Source organism: Eleutherodactylus coqui, chromosome 3 (genome assembly GCF_035609145.1).
Source record: "Eleutherodactylus coqui strain aEleCoq1 chromosome 3, aEleCoq1.hap1, whole genome shotgun sequence".
Lineage (NCBI taxonomy): Eukaryota > Metazoa > Chordata > Amphibia > Anura > Eleutherodactylidae > Eleutherodactylus > Eleutherodactylus coqui.
Window position 1 is genome coordinate 83,350,687 of NC_089839.1, and position 26,212 is coordinate 83,376,898.

At 43.0% G+C, this 26,212-nt stretch overlaps 1 protein-coding gene across 3 annotated transcripts in view; it reads right to left on the minus strand.

Annotated features, from left to right (window-relative positions):
* Nucleotides 1-2,329: 2,329 nt before the first annotated feature.
* ATL2 (atlastin GTPase 2) overlaps nucleotides 2,330-26,212 on the minus strand; it is a 46,400-nt gene continuing 22,517 nt past the window's right edge. Inside the window, exons 2-14 of one of the 3 annotated variants that reach the window (XM_066595807.1) lie at nucleotides 20,210-20,463; nucleotides 19,182-19,316; nucleotides 15,727-15,831; nucleotides 15,264-15,314; nucleotides 13,433-13,489; nucleotides 13,089-13,181; nucleotides 11,446-11,584; nucleotides 11,203-11,330; nucleotides 9,905-9,961; nucleotides 9,741-9,812; nucleotides 9,114-9,545; nucleotides 6,577-6,591; nucleotides 3,927-4,274 (exon numbers count right to left, since the gene is read on the minus strand). In XM_066595807.1, coding sequence (XP_066451904.1) covers nucleotides 4,167-4,274; nucleotides 6,577-6,591; nucleotides 9,114-9,545; nucleotides 9,741-9,812; nucleotides 9,905-9,961; nucleotides 11,203-11,330; nucleotides 11,446-11,584; nucleotides 13,089-13,181; nucleotides 13,433-13,489; nucleotides 15,264-15,314; nucleotides 15,727-15,831; nucleotides 19,182-19,316; nucleotides 20,210-20,463 — 1,646 coding nt within the window. In that variant the 3' untranslated portion in view covers nucleotides 3,927-4,166. Of the gene's footprint in view, nucleotides 3,702-3,926; nucleotides 4,275-6,576; nucleotides 6,592-9,113; nucleotides 9,546-9,740; nucleotides 9,813-9,904; nucleotides 9,962-11,202; nucleotides 11,331-11,445; nucleotides 11,585-13,088; nucleotides 13,182-13,432; nucleotides 13,490-15,263; nucleotides 15,315-15,726; nucleotides 15,832-19,181; nucleotides 19,317-20,209; nucleotides 20,498-26,212 lie in introns of those variants that run through there. The other 2 variants (XM_066595804.1, XM_066595806.1) reach the window with 2 other exon arrangements.

The window sequence follows — 26,212 nt, forward strand, 5'->3', positions numbered from 1 at the left end:
AGAAAGGGCCAGGCCACAGTGACTGCCATCACGTCGTTCTGGCCCAGGAGGTCTGGGTTCCCCCAATTCAAACTTATGAGTCAAGGATGTAAGTAGAAGCTTCCCCCTACATACAGAACCTGGTATTCCCAAGGCACTCAGCTGTCTGCACTTAGAGGGTGAACCTGACAGCCTGGAGATTGATCAGTCCTTATTACGATCGAGAAGACTCTTTCAAGCAATGCTAAATACTCTGCAACAGTCCAGAGCCGACTCTGTGCACATATGCTAGAATGTAAAGGGTGTTCTTAACCTGGTACAAAGGAGGCTAGATTATGCCATTTGATGGCCTAGATAAAGGCCCAAGTGTGGCCACCCTGAAAGTTTATGTGGAACGTCGACCTTTCTGGGAAGGCAGATCTCTTAAGAGCGCTTAGCAAAAAGACTCCTGCGAGTGGCAGCCTCAATTAGATCTTTTTGTGGTTCTTTGGGGGTTGTGTCTCACCTTTTGAACCATTGCAAGAAGCAGTTCTGAAGTTCCTTTCAAAGAAAATAACCCCGAAATGGTACCAATGGAAACTACAATTCATCCTGTAGAAATAAATACCGTGTTTCCCTGAAACTAAGACACTGTCTTATTAATTTTTGCCTCAAAAGAGGCACAGTGTCTTATTTTCAGGGTGAGCTTATATTCACCTCGCCCGCGGCATCTGGCTCCTTTGCTGTGGAAGGCTGCCCTGTCCTCAGCGTTGCCACTGCACTCTCTGCTGTGATTGGATCACGAGCACCGCTGGCTCAGCCAATAACAGCCATTCAGTGATGTCATTTACTGAATGCCTGTAAATGATCAAGCGCTAGCTCTGATTGGCTGAGTCAGCGGCACATGTGATCCAGTCACAGCACTCACTTGGTGGAGGTGGAGTATTCAAAGCCCTGCCACTAGAAAAGAGTGCAGTTTCAACGCTGAGGACATGGGCAGCCTGCTGCAGGGTAGGAGACCAGCACGAGGGACCCAGACGCCGCCGGCTGGGTGAGTATTGCTGTTTTTTCCCCCATATAGTTTACTAAGGCCTATTTTTGGGAGAGGGCTTATATTTCAACCACCCCCCCCCCCCCCCCTTTTTTTTTTTTCAAAAATTGGGGTCATTATCCGGGGAAGGCTTATTTTTGGGGAAACAGGATAGCTCACATAGCTCCCCTGGAGGAAAGATAAAAATGGGTTGAGGCATTGCAAATACAAGTGTTTATACTGTAGCAAAATAGTAACACTAAAAATTTGGCATTACTGTAATCATGTTAACCCACAGAATAAAAACGAAGATTTTATTTTTACTGTATGGTAAACCCTGTTAAAAAAAACACAAAACAATGCATTATATGTACACGAAAGAGGCAGCATTAAAAAGATACAACTTGATGCCCAAAATAAAACCTCAGACAAAAAAAAAAATTTTTAAATACTAAATGTCATGGCTCTTAGCATGTAGCGATGTACACTAGTCATTCTGGTGCAAAAAAGGCCATCGGTAAGAGGTTACATTTTTAGTTACATTGTATCTTGGGACATCACAGGTTGTTTTCTAAACCTGGACTAACCTATTTAATGTGAACAGGTGTGGCAATGGTTTAGGAAGAATAAATTTACCTGAAAGTGCTACAAAATAAGTTGGCGCTATACTAGATTAAATTAGATTTTTTTTCCAGGCAGCGCCCGCTGTCACAGCTGGGGTACATAGGGGTCAGAGCGTAAGCCGCTGCGCAAACCCGTGTAATGGCTGGAGCACCTGTCAATGAACTCAATGGCAGCAGATACGTTTGCAATTGCAAACAAGGCTTCCATTGATTTCAATGAGAGCTGCACCTGGAATTACAAGCGTCGGACACTACACAGGGGTCAGAGCAGCGGTTTCCACTCCGACCTCTGTGTACCCTGGCTTTGACAGCGGGCAGTACCTGGAGAATCCGTTTAAGCACATGGCGGTAATACAAACCCATACAAATGCATCCTATTGTATACATAGGAGATGCAAGTATTTCAAGGTAGACTTTCCCTGTTCAAGGGGAGAATATCTCTGTAAATACATTGCCGGCCTAATATTTGTTTTTGATGGAAGTTTATTGATTACTCATGTAGTAACCACAGTGTGGCTAACAAAAGTGCCAATGTGTGTTGCTAGCAGGTCTAGTTTTCCAATTGTTAATGGTCACATGGCTTTGCAGGGCCACCACTAAAACCCCAGGTTATGGCCACTATATGTGTACACTCTCCTCACTTAGAAAGTGTGGTGGAGGGAGGAGAACTACCTCCATTATCCTTCAGTATAAAGAAGACACCACGCACTGCTTGATGTGCCATATATACAACAGATTTAATCATACTGAAAATAAATTACAGGAAACAGCTTTAAATTTTAAACAGGACAAAGATTCACAACAAAAATGCTTGTTTTTCTTCTCGGACCCCTTGGGTAGAGACAGCAGTGTTCAAGGCAGGAAAATTATCACAAATATATCAAAACTTCAGATTGGTTGATGCATTCACACACAAGAGCCACAAATGGTCCCTGTGCAGGGACTCCACTTAGCCTACCACAAAACCAGGATTTGGCATGGACTACAAAAACTTGATACAAAATTGGTATTTATATTATTTATATATCATATACATGCCCTATCTGATCTCGTATAGAAAATAACTAAATGCTGTACAGATGATTCTCAACTCTCTAAAGCTGTAGTCTATACTAATGGATGGACTGGTGCTGCACCCTGCCTCCCCTTCCCAGAAAATTAACAGCATACAGTATTTACATGAAGGCCAAAAAAAAAGGGAAAACTCTGTAGCGCCCCCCTCCTTGTTTGATATGCACCTATGTTATATGGCAGGTTTGTGGATTTAATTAAAAAAAAAAAAAAAGGCATTTTTCTCAACTTAAAAAGTCCTTCCATACAACAAGCCATTTCTATAGACACTGAACTAAAGGGAACATGTACAAGGAAAAGGCAGTTAATCAACCAATAGATTTATTTAGAACGTAACTGTCTATCATAGATGACATTCTTAACGGAATATAAATATTAAAATTGTAAAATGAACGCTACATTCATTTCTCTTTAAAATAGAATTTGATTTTATGAAACATGTAAATTTCCAAGAATGCGAGCGGACCATTCCAAAAAAAATGGCACAAGAATAGAACCTCAATCACTAGGTCAGTGGTGCTCAACCAGGTCAGCCGATACCCCAAGCATTAATGGGCCATTGTCCTGGGACCAAAAAAAAAGAAGAAAAAAAAAAAAACTCCTTAAAACAAAAAATGACAGGACCACCACTTGGGACTAAGAGTCAAGAGGTTGCACAACCAGAATTTGCCACTAAAAAAAAGGTGCAAAAGCAGCTTCCATAACCGAACTAACAATTGCGTAGCTTATCCACTTGGGGAAACAAGATTTCACGGCTGTAATATGATGTGCCAGTTTCTACTACACCTTCAGTGGTAATTGTAAACTTTGGTTTATTTTGTATTTATTATTTTTTACACAGTTCTCATAGTACAAAAACAAGCATAGGCTAGGGAAGGATGCCGTAGAGAGATGGATTGTCAGTCTGTCTTTAGCCGCGTAGCTTGATTCACTTGCTCTGTAAGACCTGCCTTGATTGAGTTGGTCACACTTTGTCTTATATTATCCTCCATCAAAGTATCACTCATTGGCTTCAACACCTAGTAATGTGAAAAGGTGCAAAAAAAAAAAAAAGGTAAAATAAATGGCATGAAAATGAACACAGTTAAAACAGATGCAAACAGACATGTAAAATTAATAATGAAGGCATGGCAAAAAAAAAAAAAAATTAAAAATAAATTGTGCTCCTATAACGTGACACTTCTCAATTGGATCTGGTAGCCTAAAGCGAATTAAAATGACTCAAAAGCAGTCTATATATATATATATATATATATATATATATATATGAGATTCTCCTATGGTAGAGATAGGCAGCCTGCGGCTCTCCAGCTGGTGGTGCATGCTGAGAATTTATGTACGTTGATAACTGGAGGGCCATTGGATCCCTAAACCTGCCATGTAGAAACCAGACAATGGTATTATAAGCCCGTTACATCTGTTCTGCTAATCGCTCCAGCCATAGAAACCAAATACTCAAGAGACGCAAAAGGAAAGAGTACGCTTTAGTTTTTCTTCTTGTTATTGTTCGATGACCTTCTGTGTCTTTGTGTAGACGGTAAAGCCCGGCGGGGCAGCCGACGTTTACACACTTCGTAGAGTTTGGAAAACACCTAGAACATGAAGTAGTGCGTTAGGTACAGGAGATCGTTAGGAGGAGGAGAGGGGAATTGTTAATAAAGCACAAGCAACAATTCAGACATGAAATGAAGGTCCAGTTGTTCTGTTGCCCACCCAAGGAGTTTGTTCTTTCCCCCAATGCAGCACTTTCTGCAATACTTGGTATTGGTAGTGTCAGAAAACATGACATGGACATGTTGTAATAAGCCATGCTATGTACAGAAAAGTCTCCAAGTCAAAAGACCAATGGATTTGGCAGATTTATGGCCCGCTTTGCACAGCAGTGATATTAGGTGTGTAGGCCACCTTCAGTAGGCCTGCTTGTTCTGTGGAACCAAACTTTGGTGCCGCAGGATACGCAATACTGTAAGTTCAGAAGAACAGCATGCATCTAGGCGCTACCTTCAAAATACAGAGCTAATCCCTCTAAGACGAAAACACCTTTGTTTTTAAAAAGGACCAGACCCTTTTTAACGATTTTACCCATATGGTGGTTTTATGTAGCCATTTTTTTCCTGACCTTCCAAAATAAAAAAAAAAAAAAAAAAAAAAAGAGACAGGGCTATACTGTAGTGTTTTTTTTTTCCCTGAGGGACGCGCACCCTTTTTTTTTAATTTCACACTAACATCCATGAGTCCCAGTTATAGGGAAACCATCCACCTAGTGGGACAGTAGTCACTGCCAGAGCTGGTCAGGAGTCACCCAAGGCCCTGCAGCTCTGACATGCCAGGGGTCACCAGGGATTACATGATAGCCCTCACTGAGTGCCATGTAGCTTGTACAGAAGACAGAAGCAGTTAAAAACCACTTCTGTATTTTCCTCCGGGTCCTTTGCTGTGTCTGACAACCGAGAACCCCACATGCTCCTGCTAGATTGCAGGAGCAGGAACTTTAATCCAGCACCCTTTTTTTTTAAGCTAGCGGCCAGTATTAACCCTTTGCAATCCAGTTTGGATTCAGGGTTTTCTAGGAGGCTTGGTCTTTCTGCCATTATACAATGGTGCTGTCTGCTGGCTAGAGCCAGTACTGCAGTATGGGACATTCTGGAGAGGCCCCCGACAGAGCGGCCAGTAACATACAGTAATACCCTGCCAGACGTCTTCTAACATCGGAGCTGTACAGCCTTCAATCGGAATGTCTTCAGACGTCAGACAGTGGATTGGAAAGGGTTCAAGTCTAGAGCCAAGCTTTGTAAAGTTACTATGCTTGGTCCTTAATAGGTTAAATACGGGTACACTATGCCCATCAAAATGACCGTGCTGCAGTTCTTGAATGCAACATGTACACTTATATACCAGGGCTGGCTATAATGTAACACTTTCTGTGACTGTTAAAGGGGTATTCCTGTATTCTAAACTGATGGCATGGAGGTAGGGATAGGAGTCTGACCTCTGAGACCCAATTATCACAAGAGGGAAGAGTATCAAAACACTGGTTATAAGACTAGATTTTCTATGTTTTCCTTGCACTGCGGAGCACCTCAGGCACCCGGCTGTACAGGGAAATACATCCAGCCCAGTCAAGGTCAGTGACCTGCAAATAAGAACTGTGCTAGCCAAAGTGAGGCTTTCCTGCGGTTTGCCCAGCCCTACAGGATTACTGTAACATAATGAGGAATTACCATTTCATTATGATCACCCTGTATTTGTTTTGTATGGCCCCTCAGTAACGTTTCCCTATTCATTGATCTCTGGAGACATATCTACTGGGCAGAGGTGAACCAAAATTGGTAATACTGCTATCCAAAACACGGGGAAGCTGTGTGTGTGTGTGTTAAAAATATCACCAGGGGTACTGTGAGATTAGGGATTGTACTGTAGAATGGTAGTTGCTCTGACAGAAAGAGGTTTTGCTCATAAAACTGTTGTATCAGAACATCAATAATGCTACAAGAGTGATAAGAGCATTTCATCAAATGCGAAGGTCCAACGACACCACGTAGGATGGAGGTGAAAGTGAAGTTTGGGAGTCTGTGCTGTTATCCATCCAGTCTCCTTGTATGTTTTACATGTCTCAGTGTCACACTAAGCCCTGGTAGGGAAATTTGGACCAATTTGTTATTTTCACACGGATCACTTCTGCATGTCCTGGATAGTATTTTTACCATGTTTGTTTTATTTACGCCCAGTGGACGTCTCTATAGACATCTCTGCACAGGGACTTTAGATTATCCTCCTATACAAATCTAGATCGATGTCACTTAAGAACCAGTTTTTACAATATGGCGGACTCCAATGTGCATTTCAGTCCTGAATTGTGGCTCATGTGAGGAGATAAACAAGAGAGCGTCTCACCTTCCGGGGACTCCTCTGTGCAGCACAGAAACAGAGAGAGAGAAATCAGTCACAGTATTAAGAGTTTCAGTACAGAAGAAATATGAAGGGGTAGATGAAATATAAGGGTAGACGCAGAAGACATAGAAGATTAAGTGTGGAGGAGAGACGATGTTGGGTTAATCTGCCTAGTCTGTAAATTATACACAATTTCCAAGTCCTTCAAAAGTAATATTAAACACAGAAAACAATCAAATTCCTATAACGTTGGAACCTCTGGGCGGAGGGTCTGCCACAGATACGGCTCAAAACAGAAAAAAAAGCATTTTCTCTTCAGTCTAAAATGCCGGGCAGCTGAGCGGAAACGTTCTGCAACCGTTTGGCCATGGAGATTCCCCTTTCTTGCTCCCTGAATAAAGCAGGAAAGTGGAACCCCCGACACAGGTGTGAAACCACCCCAAATCCTCCCTCAATCCAATCTTCTTTAATTTGATCCTATAACTTTATATTTCCTGGCATCCTGCTGTTCCCGCTGATGCTGTGACAGTAATGAGATGGGTTGGAGTGCAGGTACTCCAACACAGTGGCTTTCACTGTGGGTGCTCTTTGCGATTCCGCCACCGTCGCACTTGGCCATCTACATCTCACACGCATATTCTGTATCACTTATTACAAATTTTCTATCCCATCAAGCGTGAATCTCTCAAGCTCATTCTCATAGTTCAGTGTAGAATAGGATCTGGTCGGCTACAGACTCGCTGATCATGTACACCAAACTGTTTAAGAAATCAGACCAATAGGACAATTAGAAAGGGAATAGTTTAGTTCTCGTCTGGTTTAAGCTCCATGTCTTTTGGTTGAGGAACTAAGTCACACGAGAGACTGTTGTAAAAGCCAAATGCCATAAAGGCCAAGGTTGTTCTGCAGTATATGAGATGTGGGATTGGTGTAGTGCTAACGGCAGAGAAGTGACAGAGCCGCTTGGCAGCAATCGTGCCCATCCCCAGCTCCATCGCCTGTAGATTCTAGAATAGCACCTCAGTTACACCAGTTTGTACTCCGGAGTCTTCCAGGGGTTGTTCCACAAAGAACATGGATTGTGGCTAAGCATCTGATCAATGAAGGAACAACCACTAACAGGAGTCTCACCAAATGACTAGAATGATAGTCATACATGCATATTGCTGCTTGATTTCCATGGGACTGCCAGAGATAGAGTACTAGTGCTTGGCCTTCTCTGCAAGTCCCATAGAAATAAATGGAGCGGTAGTGAATACGTATGACCACCACTCAAGTCATTTACGGACACTCAGTAGTCCTGTTCTCAGAAAGCTAGGAGTCCCAGTCACCCCCAACGCCTAGATACTTATTCCCCATCTATAGATAGGAGATTCGTTCTTTTGTGGGACAACCCCTTTTCTCTGGCTCCAATGAGGACACAAGGGTTAGTAGTTGAAAAGCCCAGCATTGTGTAGAGGACGTCACAGGTGAGATATTGGCTGCAACGGTCATATGGGCAAGTAATAGCTGCAGCCAGTGTAAACCAAGACTTCATGGAGGACGGGAGCGGCAGAGTTAGAGCAGCGGGCAGTTTACTAGGAAAGTACGATTTTATAACTCCTTCCCACTGGCAAATTGGATATTTAAAATTGGACAACCCCTTTAAATCAAATTTAAGTGCTCTCAAGATACAGTATGATGCTAAATTACGAACAATGGCATGATCAGCAAAGAGGAGTGGTAGTGTATCACCACAAGAAGACAGACCAGAGTTCTTCTCTTTTAAAATACAAACACTAGATGGCAGTAGGGATTATTATTTTTCAGCATTTCCGACCCGAGCCACTGTTCGGTTCATTAGCGCCCACCAAAAGGCAGAATAAGGCCGTTTCACATCTGATTGGAACCTCTGGTTAGATGTTCCACCGCAGATCAAGCTCAAAACTACTAAAAGAAAAAGGTATTGCATGCAGCGCTTTTGATTCCATCCAAAACCCTGAGCAGAAACTGAATGGATCCTATTATTGTCAATGGGGTCCATTCAGAGCTGCTCGACTCAGGGATTCCCCCTTCCTGCCCCCTGAATGGAGCGGGAACGTGGAACAACCGCTGGCACAGGTGTGAAAGCACCCCAAATGCAGTAACAGATGCATTGTTGTCAAAATATGGAGGTTTTTGAAAAGAAAATTCAGTGCATGTTATTTAATGAAGAGTTCAAATTATCGTAGGCAAAGGAGATGGCGGTCTGCCAAATACCATCTCATATGTCTAGACAAAAAAAAAAAAAGACGACATTTCAGGCCACTTTCACACAGCAGTATTTTGCATCACCATTTGTAAGCCAAAGCCAGGAATGGAGAAAAGTATAAATGGAAGAATTTGCATCTCTTCGATTTGTAGTTTCCAGGTTTTGACTTACAAATACTGATGCAAAATGCTGCCATGTGAAAGTGGCCTTAAACAGATTTCCTCCTAGAAGAGACATATGACCCACCTAAAGACCCAGAGACAGAACCAACGGAATAAGTACACAAAGCAACTTGGCTGAGGATACCAACCTGTTCCCAAATTATTTCAGCAATTTGATCTATTAAGGTTCCCAAATCCCGAAACTCTCCAGAGTACTTCACATAAGCCCAGGTGCAGAAGGACAGTAGTGCTAATCCCATGATCAGATTACAAATGTTCGCTATAGAGTTCAGGCCAATGAAACCAGTCAGCCCTGAGATAATGTACATTGCAAACATGACAGCGAACAAGGTGGCGGGGGTGCGAGCAGCATAGAAGATGTTTTTGCCATCATTGTGTTTCATGAAGTTTGCATAGGATTCTTCTATCTCTGCCTCCAGCTGTTCCTGGTAGCGCCGACAAAACTCTTCTCCGCCCATCTTCTTCACCGAGCGGAACTGCTTGACACAGGTTTCCTTCACGTCCAAGTGCTTTCTTTCCAGATCCGCTGGGGCAATGTATGGCTTGTCTCCTCCACATATCTGTTGGAAAGTAGAACATTTTCAGTCAGTGCCAAACACACAGAAACGGGGAGTAGCTACAACTACTTTCTTACAAATATTGAATAAAAATAGATACTTCCGATGAATCAGAACGGACTATTTCAGACTGTTTTGTCAAGAAAAAGAAGGAGAGCGGCACTTAGAAATCTATCCATTTGCAGTGTTGACCCTTACCTGCTCCATGTGTTTGCTGTAGGTGTCTTTAGCTCCAGCGACAGCTGCAAGGTTATTGGCTTCTGCTGTTGCCTGCAGGGGGAAGAAAAAAAACGACCCATATTCAAGTGACGCCATCTTTTTTTTTATTCAGCAAGAATAAAAGTGAACTTCCAGATTCATACCTGCAGCATAGACTTGGGGTGAGGAAGCTCCTCTCCTTGGTAGATCTTAATATATGCCTAGGGAAATATAAAGAGTAATGAAGCATAGAGTAAAGCAAGCAAACTGCATTTCAACCACCGCTTTGGCCACGTTCCACGAAAACAAAATGAACTGTGAGCTGCCAGCATACTGCTCAATCACCAGCTTGGTGATCACTGATTGTTCTGCACGTGATTTCTTCTAACACAATAGGCTGCATACAATACACTTCCAAAAATATTTATAACCGCGACCGACCGGTTTCATATCTTGTTCTTCTAGAACCTCTTGCCGCCTCAATTTGTTAAAATCTGAACATATTGGATATAATGAGGATATTAAAAAGGAATCTGGACACAGTTTTGATAAAAGACCAGTAATGTGACTGATGTGCTCAGATCTGTACAGAAAAGACACCGATTACCAAACAGGCTCCTCCCACTTTTAATTACGATCTAGCTTAAGGACGTTTGCATTCATTTTCAGAGTTGTCACTGGCCGAGTAATACCACCTTTATTAAAGGGAACCTGTCAGCTCTCCCGATAGCTCCGCTTCAGTAAATGTATGTATGGCCTATGAGATCATTTTCTCATAACTCTGCTGTGACATTCCTCTGTTATATCTCCTGGGTACTTATGGATGGACAACTGGGGGCAGAGTTTCCCCTTGTTTCAGCAGTGTCCCCCTAACGATTCTGATACCGTCACCACTGGTAACACCCAGTTGTCAACTTACGTTGTTCCTCCTTGAGATTTGAGTAACGAAAACGTAAAAGGTCTAAGAAAAGATGCTGCAAGTTATTATAGTGAACAGCGTTTACTAAAACAGACAGGTCAGGAGAGACGAGAGGTCCTCTTTACCTGTAACTACCATAATTAAGTTATGGCGCTCATAGGGCAGGTCCCGAGAAGTCTAGGTATATACTTTTACTTATCCAGCTTCCTGTCCCTGAGGCTAGTTCTCCAAGGTGCTTGGAACAACTTTCCTGCCCAATTCATTCAAAAACTGTGTGCAAGTATACTTAGAAGCATTGATGCTGGTGGTCACACCAATACCGCTTTGATTTCTCTTTTGCTCAGTCACTTTTTTTGTCAGTTAACAAAATGCAAAGACTTCTATTTTTAAAAGCATTCTTACTTTGCAGCATTTTTCTACACCTGTGTTAAACTTTTGCGCAGTACTGTAAATTGAGGAAAAGTCTTTGCCTAAAACATTAACAGACTGAATACGCAGCTTCAATATCCCATAAAGACACCATTAATCTGTGCAGTAACTTACTTTAAAATATTCAAGGAGATCGCGACAATTCATCTTGGAACCACCAATTTCCTTTTCTACCAAGTTCTCGGGAGCGAGCAGCAAAGGGACCAGGTTCTGAAGTTCCCTCTTGAACTCGTCATCTATGTCTGGTTTTAAAAATTGCATCATTATCCACATTAAAAAGTTATAAACCCGATGAGATCGGACTGAGTGTTAGACTACAAACACCGATGCCTATAGCATGACCTGTAAGAGACTTACCTACTAATCTACCATCAAAGTACGGATTGGTTGCCACTTTAAGACCAGGATGAGGCAAAAGAAAACAGCCGATATTTGTAAAACAAGAGTGTATATGCTTCCTGACATTCTGCAGCTCCTCGTGTTGGTTCTGTTTTACCTTCAGGGCACAATGGGAAACTTTAATGCTTCATGCTTCTTAGAGGACGTGCGCTTCTCACATACACACCACATAAGGAGGAAGGCTATGAGCCCCGTTACTAATATTGTGCTCCAATAGAGACAGTAACCCCTTAATGCTACAGGACGTACATTTATGTCCTGGGGGTTCGGGGTATGTATTTCGATCAATACAATGCGGGTGCTGGCTGCTTCTTACAGCTGACACCTACCCACAACAGCTCTGATCAGAGCACTTAACAGTTTAAATGCCACCATCAATTCTGACAGCTGCATTTAAATGCCCGCTTCAATGTTCAGGCCTCCAAAACACCCCCCCCTGCAATGAGACTGCGAGGTGCTGTGAAGTGCCATGGCACCCGGGGGACTTCTGAAAGCTCCCAGGGCTGCTATTGCAGATTACCTATCAAGCCATACCTGAGGCATGGCTTGATAGATTACCTGTCAGATTGTGTAATAATATGGCATTACATCATATTGCAGGAGCGATCAAACGATCACACGTTCATTTTCCCTATATGGACAAACCCACCCCCCCCCCCCCCCCCCAAAAAAACAAGAAACCAGTAAAAAAAAAAAAAGGCAGTAAAACAAAACAAAAAAAAAGGATCAAAACATACTTGGTATCACTGCGACCATAAAAGTCTGATCAAAAGTCACGCATTATTTACGCTACACGAACGCCAATTAAAAAAAAAAAAAAAAAAGAACTGCACATCAGAACTGCGCTTTTATGGTCATCGGTCACCAAGAATAAAAATGGATTAAAAAAAAAAAATCCAAAAAAAAAATCTTAGGTACTCCAAAATGGTACCAAAAGGAAAACTACAGGAAGTCCAGAGGAAAAAAAAAAAAAAGAAGAAGAAGAAGAGGCCCTCCCGCAATTATGCCAATGTGAGAAAAAAAATGTATGGCTGTCAGACGATGGCAGCAAAGAGTTAGGCTTTGGAAAAGAAAAATTTTAAAAAAAGTAGTGCAGCAAAAGGAAAAGCAAAAAAAAAGGTAAATTTGGTATCATAGTAAACGTACTGACCCACAGAATAAAGTTGTGTCATTTTTGCTGCAGTGTGTACTGTAGAAATAAGAGCCCCTAAAGATGGTAGAATTTCGGGTGTTTTTCAAATTCCACTTTAAAATAAAAAAAAAGTTTTTTTAATACATTATATGGCACATTTAATAGTACCATTGAAAAATACAAGTCGTCTTGCAAAACCCAAGCCCTCAGACCTCTACGCTGATGGATAAGTAAAAGTTAGGATTTGAAAAAATAAATAAAAAAAAAAAAAAAGTGGGAGAGGAAAGTCAGAAATTAAGAAGAAAAAGACACAACCCCCCCAAAAACTATAATACTAAATGTTAGAAAAGCGAAGGGATTCTATCTAGACAGTGGTAGAAAGCAAAGTTAACATAAAAGCAGAGAAGACACAAAAAAGTAGAACCTTCTCATTAGTGGATTTACAACATGAAACACCATCTCTTTTTACCTGCAACCGTTTTTCCAAAAACATTTTACCACCCTCTAAACCATATGGGTGTTCATATGGATAGCTCCAGTCTCTGATTAAAAACATTAGGGTCTGGAATAAAAATACACAAATACAAAAAGGTAAGGCTGGAAAAGTAAGAGACTTTCTGTAATCTATCTAATAAGCTTCCGGCAAGGTATTCTTCTAACACATGAATCAGAACATCAGTACATTACTGCTAGGATTTCTCACTACCCATGTATCTACATAGCTAGATTACAACTCACTTCCCCATAACCCACATACATGTACAAACTAAGGGGGCAGAAATATCAGACGCATCTCCTGTTACGGTACCTCACCTGGAAGGGTTTTTTGTAGATTTCTTCCATTGCAAGACGTCCATACTCTGTAAAAAGCTGGAAAATAAGATGCATTCAGAGAATGGTCAAACGTCTCCCTTGGGGATTCCAGAAAAGTAGTGTTTCAAGCTCACAGGCCTCTCATTTAACCCCTTTAGTGGCACGCCCGAAAAATCTCCGGGGCTTGCTGCACTGACCGCGCAGTTAAACCCCGTAAGAGTTCCGTGGACAGCTCTAGTGCTGAAATGTGCAGAGCACCGAGCTGTCATCTGAAATCCTCCGGGGTTTTTACTGCATCCTCAGTGCAGCAAGCCCCGGAGAGTTCCCTGTCCTAATACCTACTGTCAAATTGTGAGGCATGACATGGTAATAATAAACCTACCACTGAAGAGGTTAAAGGACTACTCCGGTGATTTTTTAATTGATTCATTATGTAGATATGAGCTAGTGTTACCTTGGTTGGTTATTCTTTTCTGTCAATCTCCCAGCCCCTTTTTCCCCAGATGGTCCCACTCAGATCTACTTGGTGGTCATGTATTCATTTTCTATTCAATTTCACAGTCTGTGTAATGCGGTTACATGGATCTACAATATAAACTGCCTAGAGGTGAACACAGAATCTCCTATCTAGATTACTGATGATGGTCACATAGATATAATAGAGGAGATCACAGCTCATTCTCCTGACTATATACTTTTGGTCTGTAGCTTATTTAGGGGACTATCGAAGGCGATAATAATTAAACTGTTCTCCCTTCCAGGCAAAAATGGTATAGCCCTAACTAATGCTGTGCTGATGCATCATAGGATTGATTGAAAGTAACAAATCTTATTAAGATGGGGTCTAATAAGAGGGCATGGAAGTGATTGGAATTGAAAAACAAACAAAAAACCAAAAACACACGTGTTTTTTGCTGGAGTGGCCCTTTAACATTTATTGAGCACCTATGTGGAAAGTGTGGAAACCAAAGAGCTGGTTTTGGATCCTAACACTCCATAAATGTAAATTAAACAAAATATTATATAGAGAAAAATCACAGAAGACCTTATAATGTGAGACTCCAGCTAGGTGCTATGGGTAGATTTTAGCTTCATAAAAACGAACACTGCAAATTTACTGAAGTTGGAAAAAAGTGACTTGGATAAGGTCCTTGTAGACGTCTAGCTCATTCGCTGGAGCAGACTGTTCAGAGACGGATGCATAGTTGGCTCCTTCAAATGAGATTCGTTCTCATTCACTTATACAGCGAATGTGAAAGACTGAACGATTGCCGTCTATACCAAACAATAATTGAACGAGCCGACGATGACTCATGTCTGCATAAAAAGGACGGTCGAAAAGCGAATGACCATCGCTCCCTTTAGCGGATAATAGTTCTGTCTAAAAGCACCTTATGGCCCCCTGCACACGGGCAGAAATTCTGCAGCAGGATTTCCCGCAGTATTTTCGCCCGTGCCCGCTTGCATAGGATTGCATTGTAAAACACAATCCTATGCACACAGCTGTGATTTGTTCGCGTGAAAACACGCGCGGAAAACAAATCGCGGAATGTTTTACTTCTGTGCGGGTCTCTCAGAGGCCCGCACAGAAATGTCAGAAGTGACAGGCCAGCTCCACTCTGCGCCTGGCAGGAGAAGGAAGATCCCAGGAGTGGGTGAGCCGCAGGCCTCTGCAGGGGCACGGGACAGCAACGGGACTCTTCAGGTACTGCAACCTTCTGCATACAGCAGTGCATTACTAATTCCATGAGCACATGGCCTAGACTGTACCTCCCGTCTTCATTACATAAGTGTAATTCTGTCAAACTGATGACTTGTGCCGAAGATTTACCTGTAAGTGCTGAAGATCGTCTTCTTGAATGTTCTGTGACAAATTATAAACCTAAAAACAGAATGCCTCCATTATAATTCCATGAACACCACGAGGTAGACTGCAGTAGTTATTGTTAAAGTGGATCAATTTATCATTTTTCATCCCTATCGAGCTGAACAGTCCAATGGAAGATCCCATCAGTGACTGACAGCCTTCATGCATAGCAAGAGGACTGGTAATCACTGGAAGGACCGCCTACTGGACTCAGGGATGAGCAGGGCTCTAAAATATTACAAGCTATACCGAATCTTTTCCCATAAAACTATACATCAAGCAGCTTGGCTTCTTTGGCAGATGGATCTGCATGTTCAATGTGGCAGGTCCCCTTTAAGGCCATTTTTGATCTCTAACCAGCTTTAGCTGAAACAAAGTTATCAAGTTTTCTAAAGAGAAGCCAGTCGTAGTATTAAGGCATTCCTACCTGGACAGAGCTGGTCATTGTGCTTAAGGCAAAAACCGTTGCACAATCTTTAATCGTTGATTGACTGTCAAAGGCTCCCTGAGTGTCCATGAGAATAACCGCGATCTGGTGAGAAGAGGTAAGAGAAGGAAAACCCACATTAAAAAAGAGAGATAAGAGGTTCAAGACATTAGGAAATGCTGATTTTCAGTCTCCGTTGATTACAATAAGAAAGTCTAAACCTAAAGTTGTTTTCTAGGGTGTGAAAAACATAGCTGCCTTCTTTAAAAAGTCCACAGGTTGCATGGCATCGCTGCTCAATAGAGCCAAGCTGCAAGATCATACTCGAATCACGGACAGGAACGGCGTTGCTTCTTGAAAAACAGCCAGGATTTTCTAATTATGGACAACCCCTTTAAGCTGAAACCTAGCAAAGTCACTGAAGACACTAAGAGTGGGAAGAGTAATGTCCCTGTTAGCCGGAAAGATTATGGTTCAAACGAACGAAACTGAATGATAACCGTTCAGCCTAAATGCGGGCAAACGACTGCGGCAATCATGTGGTTGTCGCTCATCATTTAGTTTCAACTGAAAAAAAATAAAAATAGCGCCGACTCACTTATGCCATTTCATCACCCATCATTCAGCATTTCACATTCCTCTGTGAAACACGGAACAAGTAGTGACCGAGGACTTCCGATCATGCAGCCGAAACACCCTGCCCGAGTGCCAGTGGGCTGGTGAGGACGTCACCAGCTCATTTATTCGGGTAAACAGGAATCGTGAGCTTCTCGTACCGCGTAGAATGGCCATAACTAAAAGCCTAGACGCCAAATTCCTCCTAAACAATCCATACGTTCTCAGCAGTTCTGCTGTCCAGCCACTGTGTGGCAGCGCAAGAGGAGCCTTCTGCTGCAGCAATCCGGCTGAAATATTTAAGCTATGTGCTCTTAATGTGACTCAGCGGCTGCCAAGAGGAGTTCCTATTACTTGTTTGTAAAGGGAAACGGTATGCAAGTTAAAGCCGCGGTCATTAAAGCAGGGAGCCTGGTAATGAAAATAAACTCTGTTGATTGCTAATAGCCTGTATGCTGATGTGAACTACTGAGTCAAGGCTCCATTTACATAGCGTTTAGCCCTACAGGTGGCGTATATGGCGGAAAAAGCCCCCGGCGTACATACTAAATGTATCCATTCCCCCTTCTTGCCTTCTGTCAGGCGGGTATACATCAGTCTACCCTTTTCTGTGGTAAGAAATAGCATAGTAGAAGATGCACCACAAACGGTAAAGTAACACAATGTAGGCCTGTTAGCAACAAATCCTACTATATAGCCTATACCAGCGGCTCCCAATTCCTCTCTTCAAGGATCTCCAACACATCATATTTTCAGGATATTCTAGAGAGAGAAAACTGTGAAATACTAAGGAAATCCGGAACACATGACCTGTTGGGGCTGTTGAAGACTGGAGATGGGAAAACGCTGTCCCATAAAGTGGTATATGCTGCAGCTCACATGGGTATATTTGCATGCACAATACACAGAGAATAGAACCCATTTATTTCATTGTGTTAGTTCACTTATGCAGATTTTCCTGTGCATTTTGGTTGTGCAAAAGAAAAAAAAAATGCATCATGCGTTACTTTCCTGTGCATTTGCACAGCAAAAGTCTCCATAGAAGTAAATAGGGACACGCAAATGCGCCCAAAATACACTAGGAGATGCGTGAAACACTGCAAAATTGCACAGGTAAAATAACACGAAGAAGCCATTCCAATTGGTGTATATTTTACATGCAGAAAAAGTGTAGCAAAAAATAAATAATTAAATTTAAAAAAAAGACTAAAGCCACATATTCTTCAGTAAGATAGAAGCCACAATAGAAATATTTAAGAAAGCCTTTATGTATGACCGATGAATAGTTCACTATCCATAGCAGTGTGCACTGTACACAAGCTGGGCTCTGAGCTCACCCTTAATTTCATGTTAGGGTCACAGTAATAGGCAGCACAGGAAACAGTAATACTCTTTATAAAAATAAATAAATAAAAAAATCCAGCCCCTAGAAGTAGCCAAGTTTTATTGCAAAACTCGGCACGCAGTTACATCTCAAATATACAAATGATTAGAGTTGTGGCGTCATTAGATGAACGGCCTTGTCACCTGAGACCCTAAAAGTGGACCCCACCCATAAATAGGCTCTCAGAGGCACCTTGTGTGTAGTGACCTCTTCTTCCGCTTGCGTGGAGCTTGTTGACCACTAGACGCCTCTACAACGCAGAGAAGAGATGTCACCCAGTTAGAGTCTGAGAGGGGCGCATTATTGGGATGTGAGAAGCTGGATGGTCGTATCGACGAACTGTCCCCCACCAGCCATTCTAACCAGACTGTTAGGAGGTGTTGGGACCAGTGGATGTGTGAGGGCACACAAGGCAACCGGGATGCCCTTAACAGACCACCAGTAGAGAAGATCGTCTGATGAGCACGAGCAGCGCCAACTGTTTCGTTGTCTGCCATCCAGAGACAGGTCGGAACATTTCCAGGCGCTTGGCTGAAGGACATTGGGTCTCATGGCACCCTGTCACCTCAGTTTACAGTGGTGTCGTGAATTATGAAACTGGACTGCTATAGAGTGGAAGCGGATTGTCTTCAGTATCAAATCCAGGTTTAGTTTGGGCACTGACGACAGCCGTGTTTGTGTCTGGAGACCTTGGGGTGAGCGCTTCAATCCTGTCTTTGCTGTGGAGCACACTGCCCCCTGCTAGTGTGATGGTATGGGGTTCATCGCATACGACAGTCAGTCACCCCTAGTAGTGGTATGAGGGACAATGACAGCTCAGCGATCTGTGCAGTGCATCCTGCAGCCACATGTGTTCCTCTCATGGGGACTTCCAAGAGGAATTTTCCAGCAGGATAATGCTTGGCTATGCAGCCTACAAGTTTGCACGATCTAGAGGCTCAGTTACAAAAAATGTGGACTTTTATGCCGCAAGATGGCATACGAAATCTGTATGCCTCCATGCCAGCCCGTATCACATCTTAAATCTAAGCTAGAGGTGGTACAGCAGAGTTCTAGAGCCTCCATGCCCCCGTATCACATCTTGTATCCAAGCTAGAGGCAGCCTAGCAGGGTTCTAGTCCCTCCATGCCTGCCTGTATCACATCTAGTATCCAAGCTAGAGGCAGTACAACAGGGTACTAGAGCCTTCCTTCAAGGGTTGGAGTTCTCCACAATAAATGACCCTTTTGCTCCGATATAGTAATCACTTACTTGCATCAACTTTACAAATCACACAAAGAAAGTTTCACTTGGACAACTCCTTGATGCTTGATTTTTTTTGACAATGAGTGTAGATTAGCATTTCCTGTCCCTGACTGGAGAACAATCCAAAGTGTTATGAGGGCGGATACTTGGTGGCACCCTTCCTGTAATGTGGTCAGGGGGGAATAGAACACATACAAAACTTTCATACTACCTTTGTTCCATCAGGCTTTTCAATAACAAAAACTTCACTCCAGATCTGGATGCCGGTGGTCTCCCGCTCACATCCTCCCCTCCACGTGAAACCAGTCAATGGCTCATAACTTCCACCAATCCAATTTGTGCAGCTCTGGAAATCGAAGAGAAGAGGAAAGGCATCAGTAACAGTTATTGGAAGGATTCAGATCTGTACTGCAATCTATTAATTCTGATTAATAAATGAAGAGGATCAATTAGTCTTACATTTATCCACATTCATATTTATACAAAATGACAAATATCACCACTGCTCATTACATAGTAATACACCGGGCAATAGAAATGTGGAGAAGGACTAGAAGGCAAAAGAACTTTAATTAGTGTCAGGTGCCCAGGTCAGCCAATATAATGAAATTCACAGCGAAGGAAGGAAAGCAGCAGAGACTGAACAGCTACACGGCGGCCTATATAGTAATCTAGAAGGGTTAAAGGGGTCAACTACTGTTGATCTATCCTCGGAATAGGTCATCAATAGTTGAACGACTGGGGTCCAACACTTGAGACCCCAGGCGATCAGCTGATTTGGCACCCACTGTCAGCCCCCCTACACACTGGAGTATGGAGCGGAAACTACTGCTGCTCCAACCCGTGTAGTGGACAGCACCTGCAACTGCAGGAGGTGCAGCTCTCCCTGATATTAATGAGAGCTGCATTTACAAGTACGGCAACTATACAGGGTTCTTTCGCGTCGTACCGGTTTATAGTGGTGCCGACAACGGGCGTCAGATCAGCTGATCGACGGGGTGCCGAGCGGCAGACCACAGACATTCAACTATTAGTCACTTATCCTTAGTAGGTTAGGCTGAAAAAAGAACGATCACAGCGAGAGTCCCTCCGTATTTCCCTCAGACTAATGGACTGTGCAGTGTTGAATGCCAAGTCTTCATTTTGTTACTCTCTACAAGTAGGTTTGAAGGAGGACGAAGTTTTACAATATGTTACGATAATCATTTTACTACCAGCAATCACAAAATGTCACTTTACCTGACTGTACATAAACCGGAGCATAAAATCAAGCAAGAAAGATTTCCCTTTTCGAAAAGCCCCAGCTACAGATACAACGACAACATTCATATCCCGTATGTGATCCTGCATCAAAATGCTCTCCAGGGCCTTTTCATCTAGCTCAAAGTTATGGTCGTCTTCATGGGCCAGGACAATCTGGATGGGGCGAGGTTTGTCCATCAACTCCGTATCGCTCTCGGAATTAAGCTGGATGTCTTCCACTTGGTCTTCATCTGCCAGGAAGAGAACAGGAGGACAAGTTAGAACCTACAGGTGAGACACAAAGACACTTTGTTACTCTGCTGGTACACCTATTTTTGTATAGGAAGCAATGTTCTCTAATTTAAAAAAAAACCAAAAAAACCCCCCGATTTTTAATGTAACATCCAAATGATAAAAAGGATATATATTTTTTTATTCTGTTAAATTGATAAAGTTTAAGGAAAAAGGAAAGAAGAATGTGGCAAGTTGTATCGGAGGAGTTCAGTGATGTAACCTCATATAACCGCCTAAAAAAAACTAATCTACAAAACCTCTACCGAAGTAAAGTTACTCATCCCGGACGGACAGCGCTGGAGACAAAGCGGCCAGATGTGTATACAGGTGTATATAAATAGAGCAGCAAGTTAGCAGAGCGAGCAAGTAAACCGACTCTCTTGTCCGGCAGCCAACTCTCTCGCGGACCCTGGAAACAGTATATCACCGGTGGCAGAAATAGACTGGAAATGCTATCTAGAAAGAAGAGCCAGGATTAGGTAATGAGGCTCATAACGTGTCAGGGGCCACACATCACATGCTAGAATAGAACTTTACAAGGCGTTCTACAAACATTCATCTCTGGGTTCATATAAAAGGACTTGATAGGTTCATAGAAAGTAACCTTTGTCTGCCCCCAGAACTGCGCTTGGGTACCACGTTATATTCGTGGGCATCACTATGAGCAGGTTTGGTGCCTTTCTAGTATACATGGCGTTATCGAAACATTATGAAACTTTTTTTTTTTAAAGATGGATAACCCTCCAGGGAAAAAAAAAAACGGATAGAAATAAGGCCCTCAATTCTCACACAAGACATAAACCTAACTTATGGTATTCTTCTAGTTGGAGTCCTGTACCTCCCCTAAAGCTCTGCAGCACTTCCTACAGTGTTCATTTAGGGCTCATACCCACTGGCAATAAGACTTTCCAGCGATGCGTTAGTGAAAACGCGTGATTGTGAAACCAATGGTTTCATTCCCATTTGCGATATCTTCACTCAAGGCTCGCCATCACCCATTGTTCTCACTGGGGCCAGCAGCAGGAGTGCTGGCCCCATTGAGAAAACATGGGGAGTACATCACGCTCCCCTGACAGCTGTGACAGCTATGGCAGAGGATTCCTTCATCCTCGCGGTCCCGAAGGAATCCCCTGTTACAGCTGTGGCAGAGGTCCAGCATTCTATCCCATTGCTTTCAGCGCTCAGCGAATCCCGGGCCACCAGAAGACTGCCCTTCTAGGAGAGTTATTTATTTTTTACAGCTAGGGATGATTTTCAGGGTAGGGCCTATATTTCAAGCCCTCTCCTGGAAAATAATCGCTGCAGGGGATGCCTTCATCTCATTGCTTTCAATGGGGCGGCAGCAGTGCCAGCCCCATTGAAAGCAATGAGATAGCATCGCGGACCTCTGCCACAGCTGTGGTAGGGGGATTATTTTACCCCATTGAAAACAATTGGTAATGGCGCAGATTTTTTCTTAGCGCTGCGAGGCTTCAGTGAAGACATCGCAAATGGGAATGAAATCATGGAAAATCATTGGTTTCATAATCATGCGTTTTCACTCACTCACTCTCATATCGCAGAAGTTCTATCGCCAGTGGGTACGAGTCCTTAAGGCGGTTACATCATTACTGTCATACCAAGTTTAGATAGATTTTTTTTTTTTTTTTTTTTTTTCTTCTTTTCAAGAAAAACATTTTTATGGGCAAAAGTAGTAAAAGGTAAAACTATTGAATCTGCATCACCGCATTTTAGATAGATTTTTCCGGCACCGGAGCTCTGCGAGGTCTTGTTTTATTGGTACACGTGACTTTTGGATTGCTTTCTGTTGTGCCTTTTGGGAGGCGATTGAAAGAAGAAAAAAAAAGGCAATTCTGGCATTAGTTTTTAAAATTATTTTCAAGCTGTTCCCCATGTGTAAAAAATAAAGTACTTTATATGGGTCATTACGAACACAGTAATACTTGGGTTGCTTTTTAAAAAAATGGCGTGGCTTGTTAGAATGCCTGTCAGATCGCGGTATGATGTAATGCCATGGGATATCAAACTGCAAGAGCGATAAAAGGTCGCAAGTTCCTGTATCTGCTTTAGGCCGCCTGCAGACGGCCAGGTCGGATCCCCTGCGAGAATTCTCGCAACAGGATCCGACCCGTGTCTCTGCAGGGACCAGTGCAGCCCTCACCTGCTCCGGCTCTGATGTGCCGGCTGCCGCCCAGCCGGCGCATGCGCAGAGCGGAGCCAGCACGCCGGAAGTGACATTTCTTTCCGGCCCTCTGCGAAACTCGCACAGAAATAGAACATGCCGCAATTTGTTTACCCGCGTGTGTTTTCACATGGACAAATCGCGGCCGTCTGCATAGGATTGCGTTTTGTAATGCAATCCTATGCAGGCAGGCATGGGCGGAAATTCTGCGGGAAATCCCGCCGTGTGCAAGGGGCCTAAATACTGCTATGATCTGAGATTTCTCCAAATTTGGCAGTTAGAGCAGGAGCCTGGCTGTCAGTATTCAGCTAAGCTACAGCCTCAAAAAGATGTATGTGCAGGTTAAAAGCCCATTAGGGAGATCAGTAAAAACACATATTGGCTGTCACTAAGGGGTTAAATGGTCATATTCTTCTGGGTTTTAAATATTTAAACGTTGTATCTTATTTGTCCAACAAAGTTAAAAACACTGAATACAAAGGAAATTCTCAACACTAAAACCCCCAACAGGGTTGAAGCCTGTGATGAAGCCCCAGGCTGTCCCCGGCAGGAGCGCCAGCACTGTCACAGTACTATTTCCATCCTTCGGAGAGCAGCCATAAATAGCAGCGCGTTACGCTTAAGACTCTGGATTCCGCTGGGACGAGCGGCTTCCACAATATGCAAACAGTCAATGTGATCAGGACAGAGAACCGGAGAACAGGGCAAAAAAATACAGCAGAATTCCAATATTGTTAACCCAACTATGCCATCATTCGCCACCAGCAAAGTGCAGGAATTACAGCGCGATCGTCTCCTAAATAACCGGCTTGTTAGCAGGGCACTTATTACAGGTATGCAATAAGAAGTATTTTACCATCTGGATCTCTAAGGCTCCACAATCATTGGCAGATAGGTGATAAAAGTCTGATTGGTGGATTTCTCACCGCTGACCTCCCACCGATCATGAGGACAGGGGACCCGTGTCCCCCACTTGCCATCATTGCACCCACCTACAGGGACATGGATAGTGTAAACAGCAGCTGTTGCACATACTTAGCGCCGCTCCATTTCAATGGGGTTAACGGAAATAGTCGAATACAAAACATACTCTGCTATCTCCGGCAGTCCACTGAAGATGAATGGATCGGCACCATGCATGCTTGACCGTCACTCCATTCAATCTCCTCACTGTGGTCGGCGCAGTGATCCCACAGTAAGAAGGTGAGGGGAACATGAGCCGTTCTCAGGATCGGTGAGGATCTAAGTGATGAGACCCCACCAATAATCAATAGTCAATTTTGATAAACCACCTATATCAAGTGAGGTTTGTCCTGTCACACCCCCCCCCTCCCAAAAAAAGGAATCCCCACCAATACTTTTCCCATACAGTCATTCCACAACAGTATGTACGCAACGCCGTCTCTCCCATCAGTCCCCATCCTCATACTAATATTGTGCATGGATCCAATGCATTTGAATAGGACCAGTGCCCGATACTGCTTGGGCATCAGACGCATGGCAGCATCCTTCAAGGTTACATTGGGCAGGCGGGTAGGTCTCTATAACCCCTTCACGAAAAGGTCATGCATCTCACAGTCTTCTGCACTTCACACGTACTCACAAAGCATTACAATCTCAACGATACAAAGTTATTCCCAGCTCTGTAGTTCGCAGCCTTGACATCTGAACTCTGCATTGAGAATTAGTGTATTACATAGAACTATTGTCCAATAGACATGCGGGATGTTCCTCTGGACCAAGAGGACATAAGCCAAGTCCAAACAGAGTAATAGAACTAGACAGAAGAGACCCATGTAGTGCCAACACCCATCCAAAATTGGGCAGCGTCCTCCCATGGACTGTAAGCCAAGACTGGCATTTCTATACAACTTACCCCCATTTTTCATAACTTTATATTTGCATCCAAGATACAGAAATTCTAAACATACATTTCCCATTGAAGCATCAGATGCAGGAGTCACACCAAGCTCATGTCCGAGCCGAAGCACAACCACAATGCTCTGACTTGTAAAACTGTCTTTTGCAGCCTTTAAAAGGCGAAATAACACATGGTAGGTACAACAGGTAAAAGTCCATAGTAGACCATATCACACATGCGATAAGGTGACCTGATAAAGTGTAATAACTAGCAAAAGCTGAATTTCATAACTTCAAAGAAAAGGCACACTTTTAATAACCCGATGTCAGCTGTAGAGAGGAGAAAACCTCACCAACATTTCATACAAGCAGTGCTTACTAATATGACTGGGTTGTCCAGATGTAACACAAATCAGTTCTTACGCCTTAAATGGACACTAATCTTGTAATAAACTTGCATTCAATTTTGTTTTACCACTGAAAATCAAATTTGAAGTGCCTCCCTTTCAACACCTTTACAATCCACTGCCTGTTGTCCTGCATTTGGCTTCTCTAGTAACAGGGACATGGGGACACTGCTCGTTACTGTATGCAACAGAGGAGTGGGCATATAGATGCTGACTTGCAGCAGGATAAGCAAGACAGCATGGGAAGTGTGGGAGCAGAAGCCCTAGCCAGTATAGTACTGGAAGGACCTGTAAGTGAACTGTAAACGGCAGGGCAGCAGAAAATAGGAAAGTCTAAAAAAAAAACTATTTGTAGAGTTCAAATTGGGTATAAACAATGTGTGTTGGGGGGTGGAGGGACACACAATATGATCGCCCCCATACCAGCGATCTTCGGCAATGTGTGAACAGCTATGAACAAGTGTTGACCAACACACCATCGTTAGCGCTAGGGATTCTTGAGAAATGCAAGAGGGCCCTTACACATTCTTGGACTTTAAATGTGTGCAGAGTTTTTATGAAGTGAACCAGGCTTTGTTGCGCGTCGGTGTATTTTACCTTAATTTTAAAGCCCACAATGCAGGTTCATTTGTGCGTGGCAAACAAAGTCGCACTGAAATAGCCAATTAGTCTTAATGGAGTTCTAGATGTGGTTTTTCCCACTCAATTAAGCAGTGTTTACACATCTCATTGCAGACTGCATGCACATTTATGCATTCCCACTGATAGGGACCTTTGGTGTGCAAATACACAGAAGAATAGGGGGGTTTTGCGCAAATTGCTGTGTTTAAAGTGTTATCGTTCAACTCTTTGGCTGAATGATGATTTTAAGGGGAGCTTAAAATCCATTGTTCAGCCAGAGAGAGATAACAGGGACCACATGCGGTATTCTGCATAGGAGACGGAGATTACATTGTATTCTGCCGGCAGCCCGGACAATGGAGCTCTGTGCAAAACTTAGACAATGTGCTGTGCTATACAAACAGCTCCCAGAGGCCCTTTTACCCGCAAATGAAGCTGATAAAGTGCTAATAGACATAAATGTGCATTAACACTTTATGAAAAACAATCACTAAAACTGTCAATCTTTCAATCATTTGAAAGATGGTCTTTGCTTGTAGATGGGACTTAACCCAAATACTGCATTTAAAAAAAAAAGCCAATGAGACTTGTGATAAAAATGGAAGGAGAGCTACAGACCTCACATCAACTGATTAA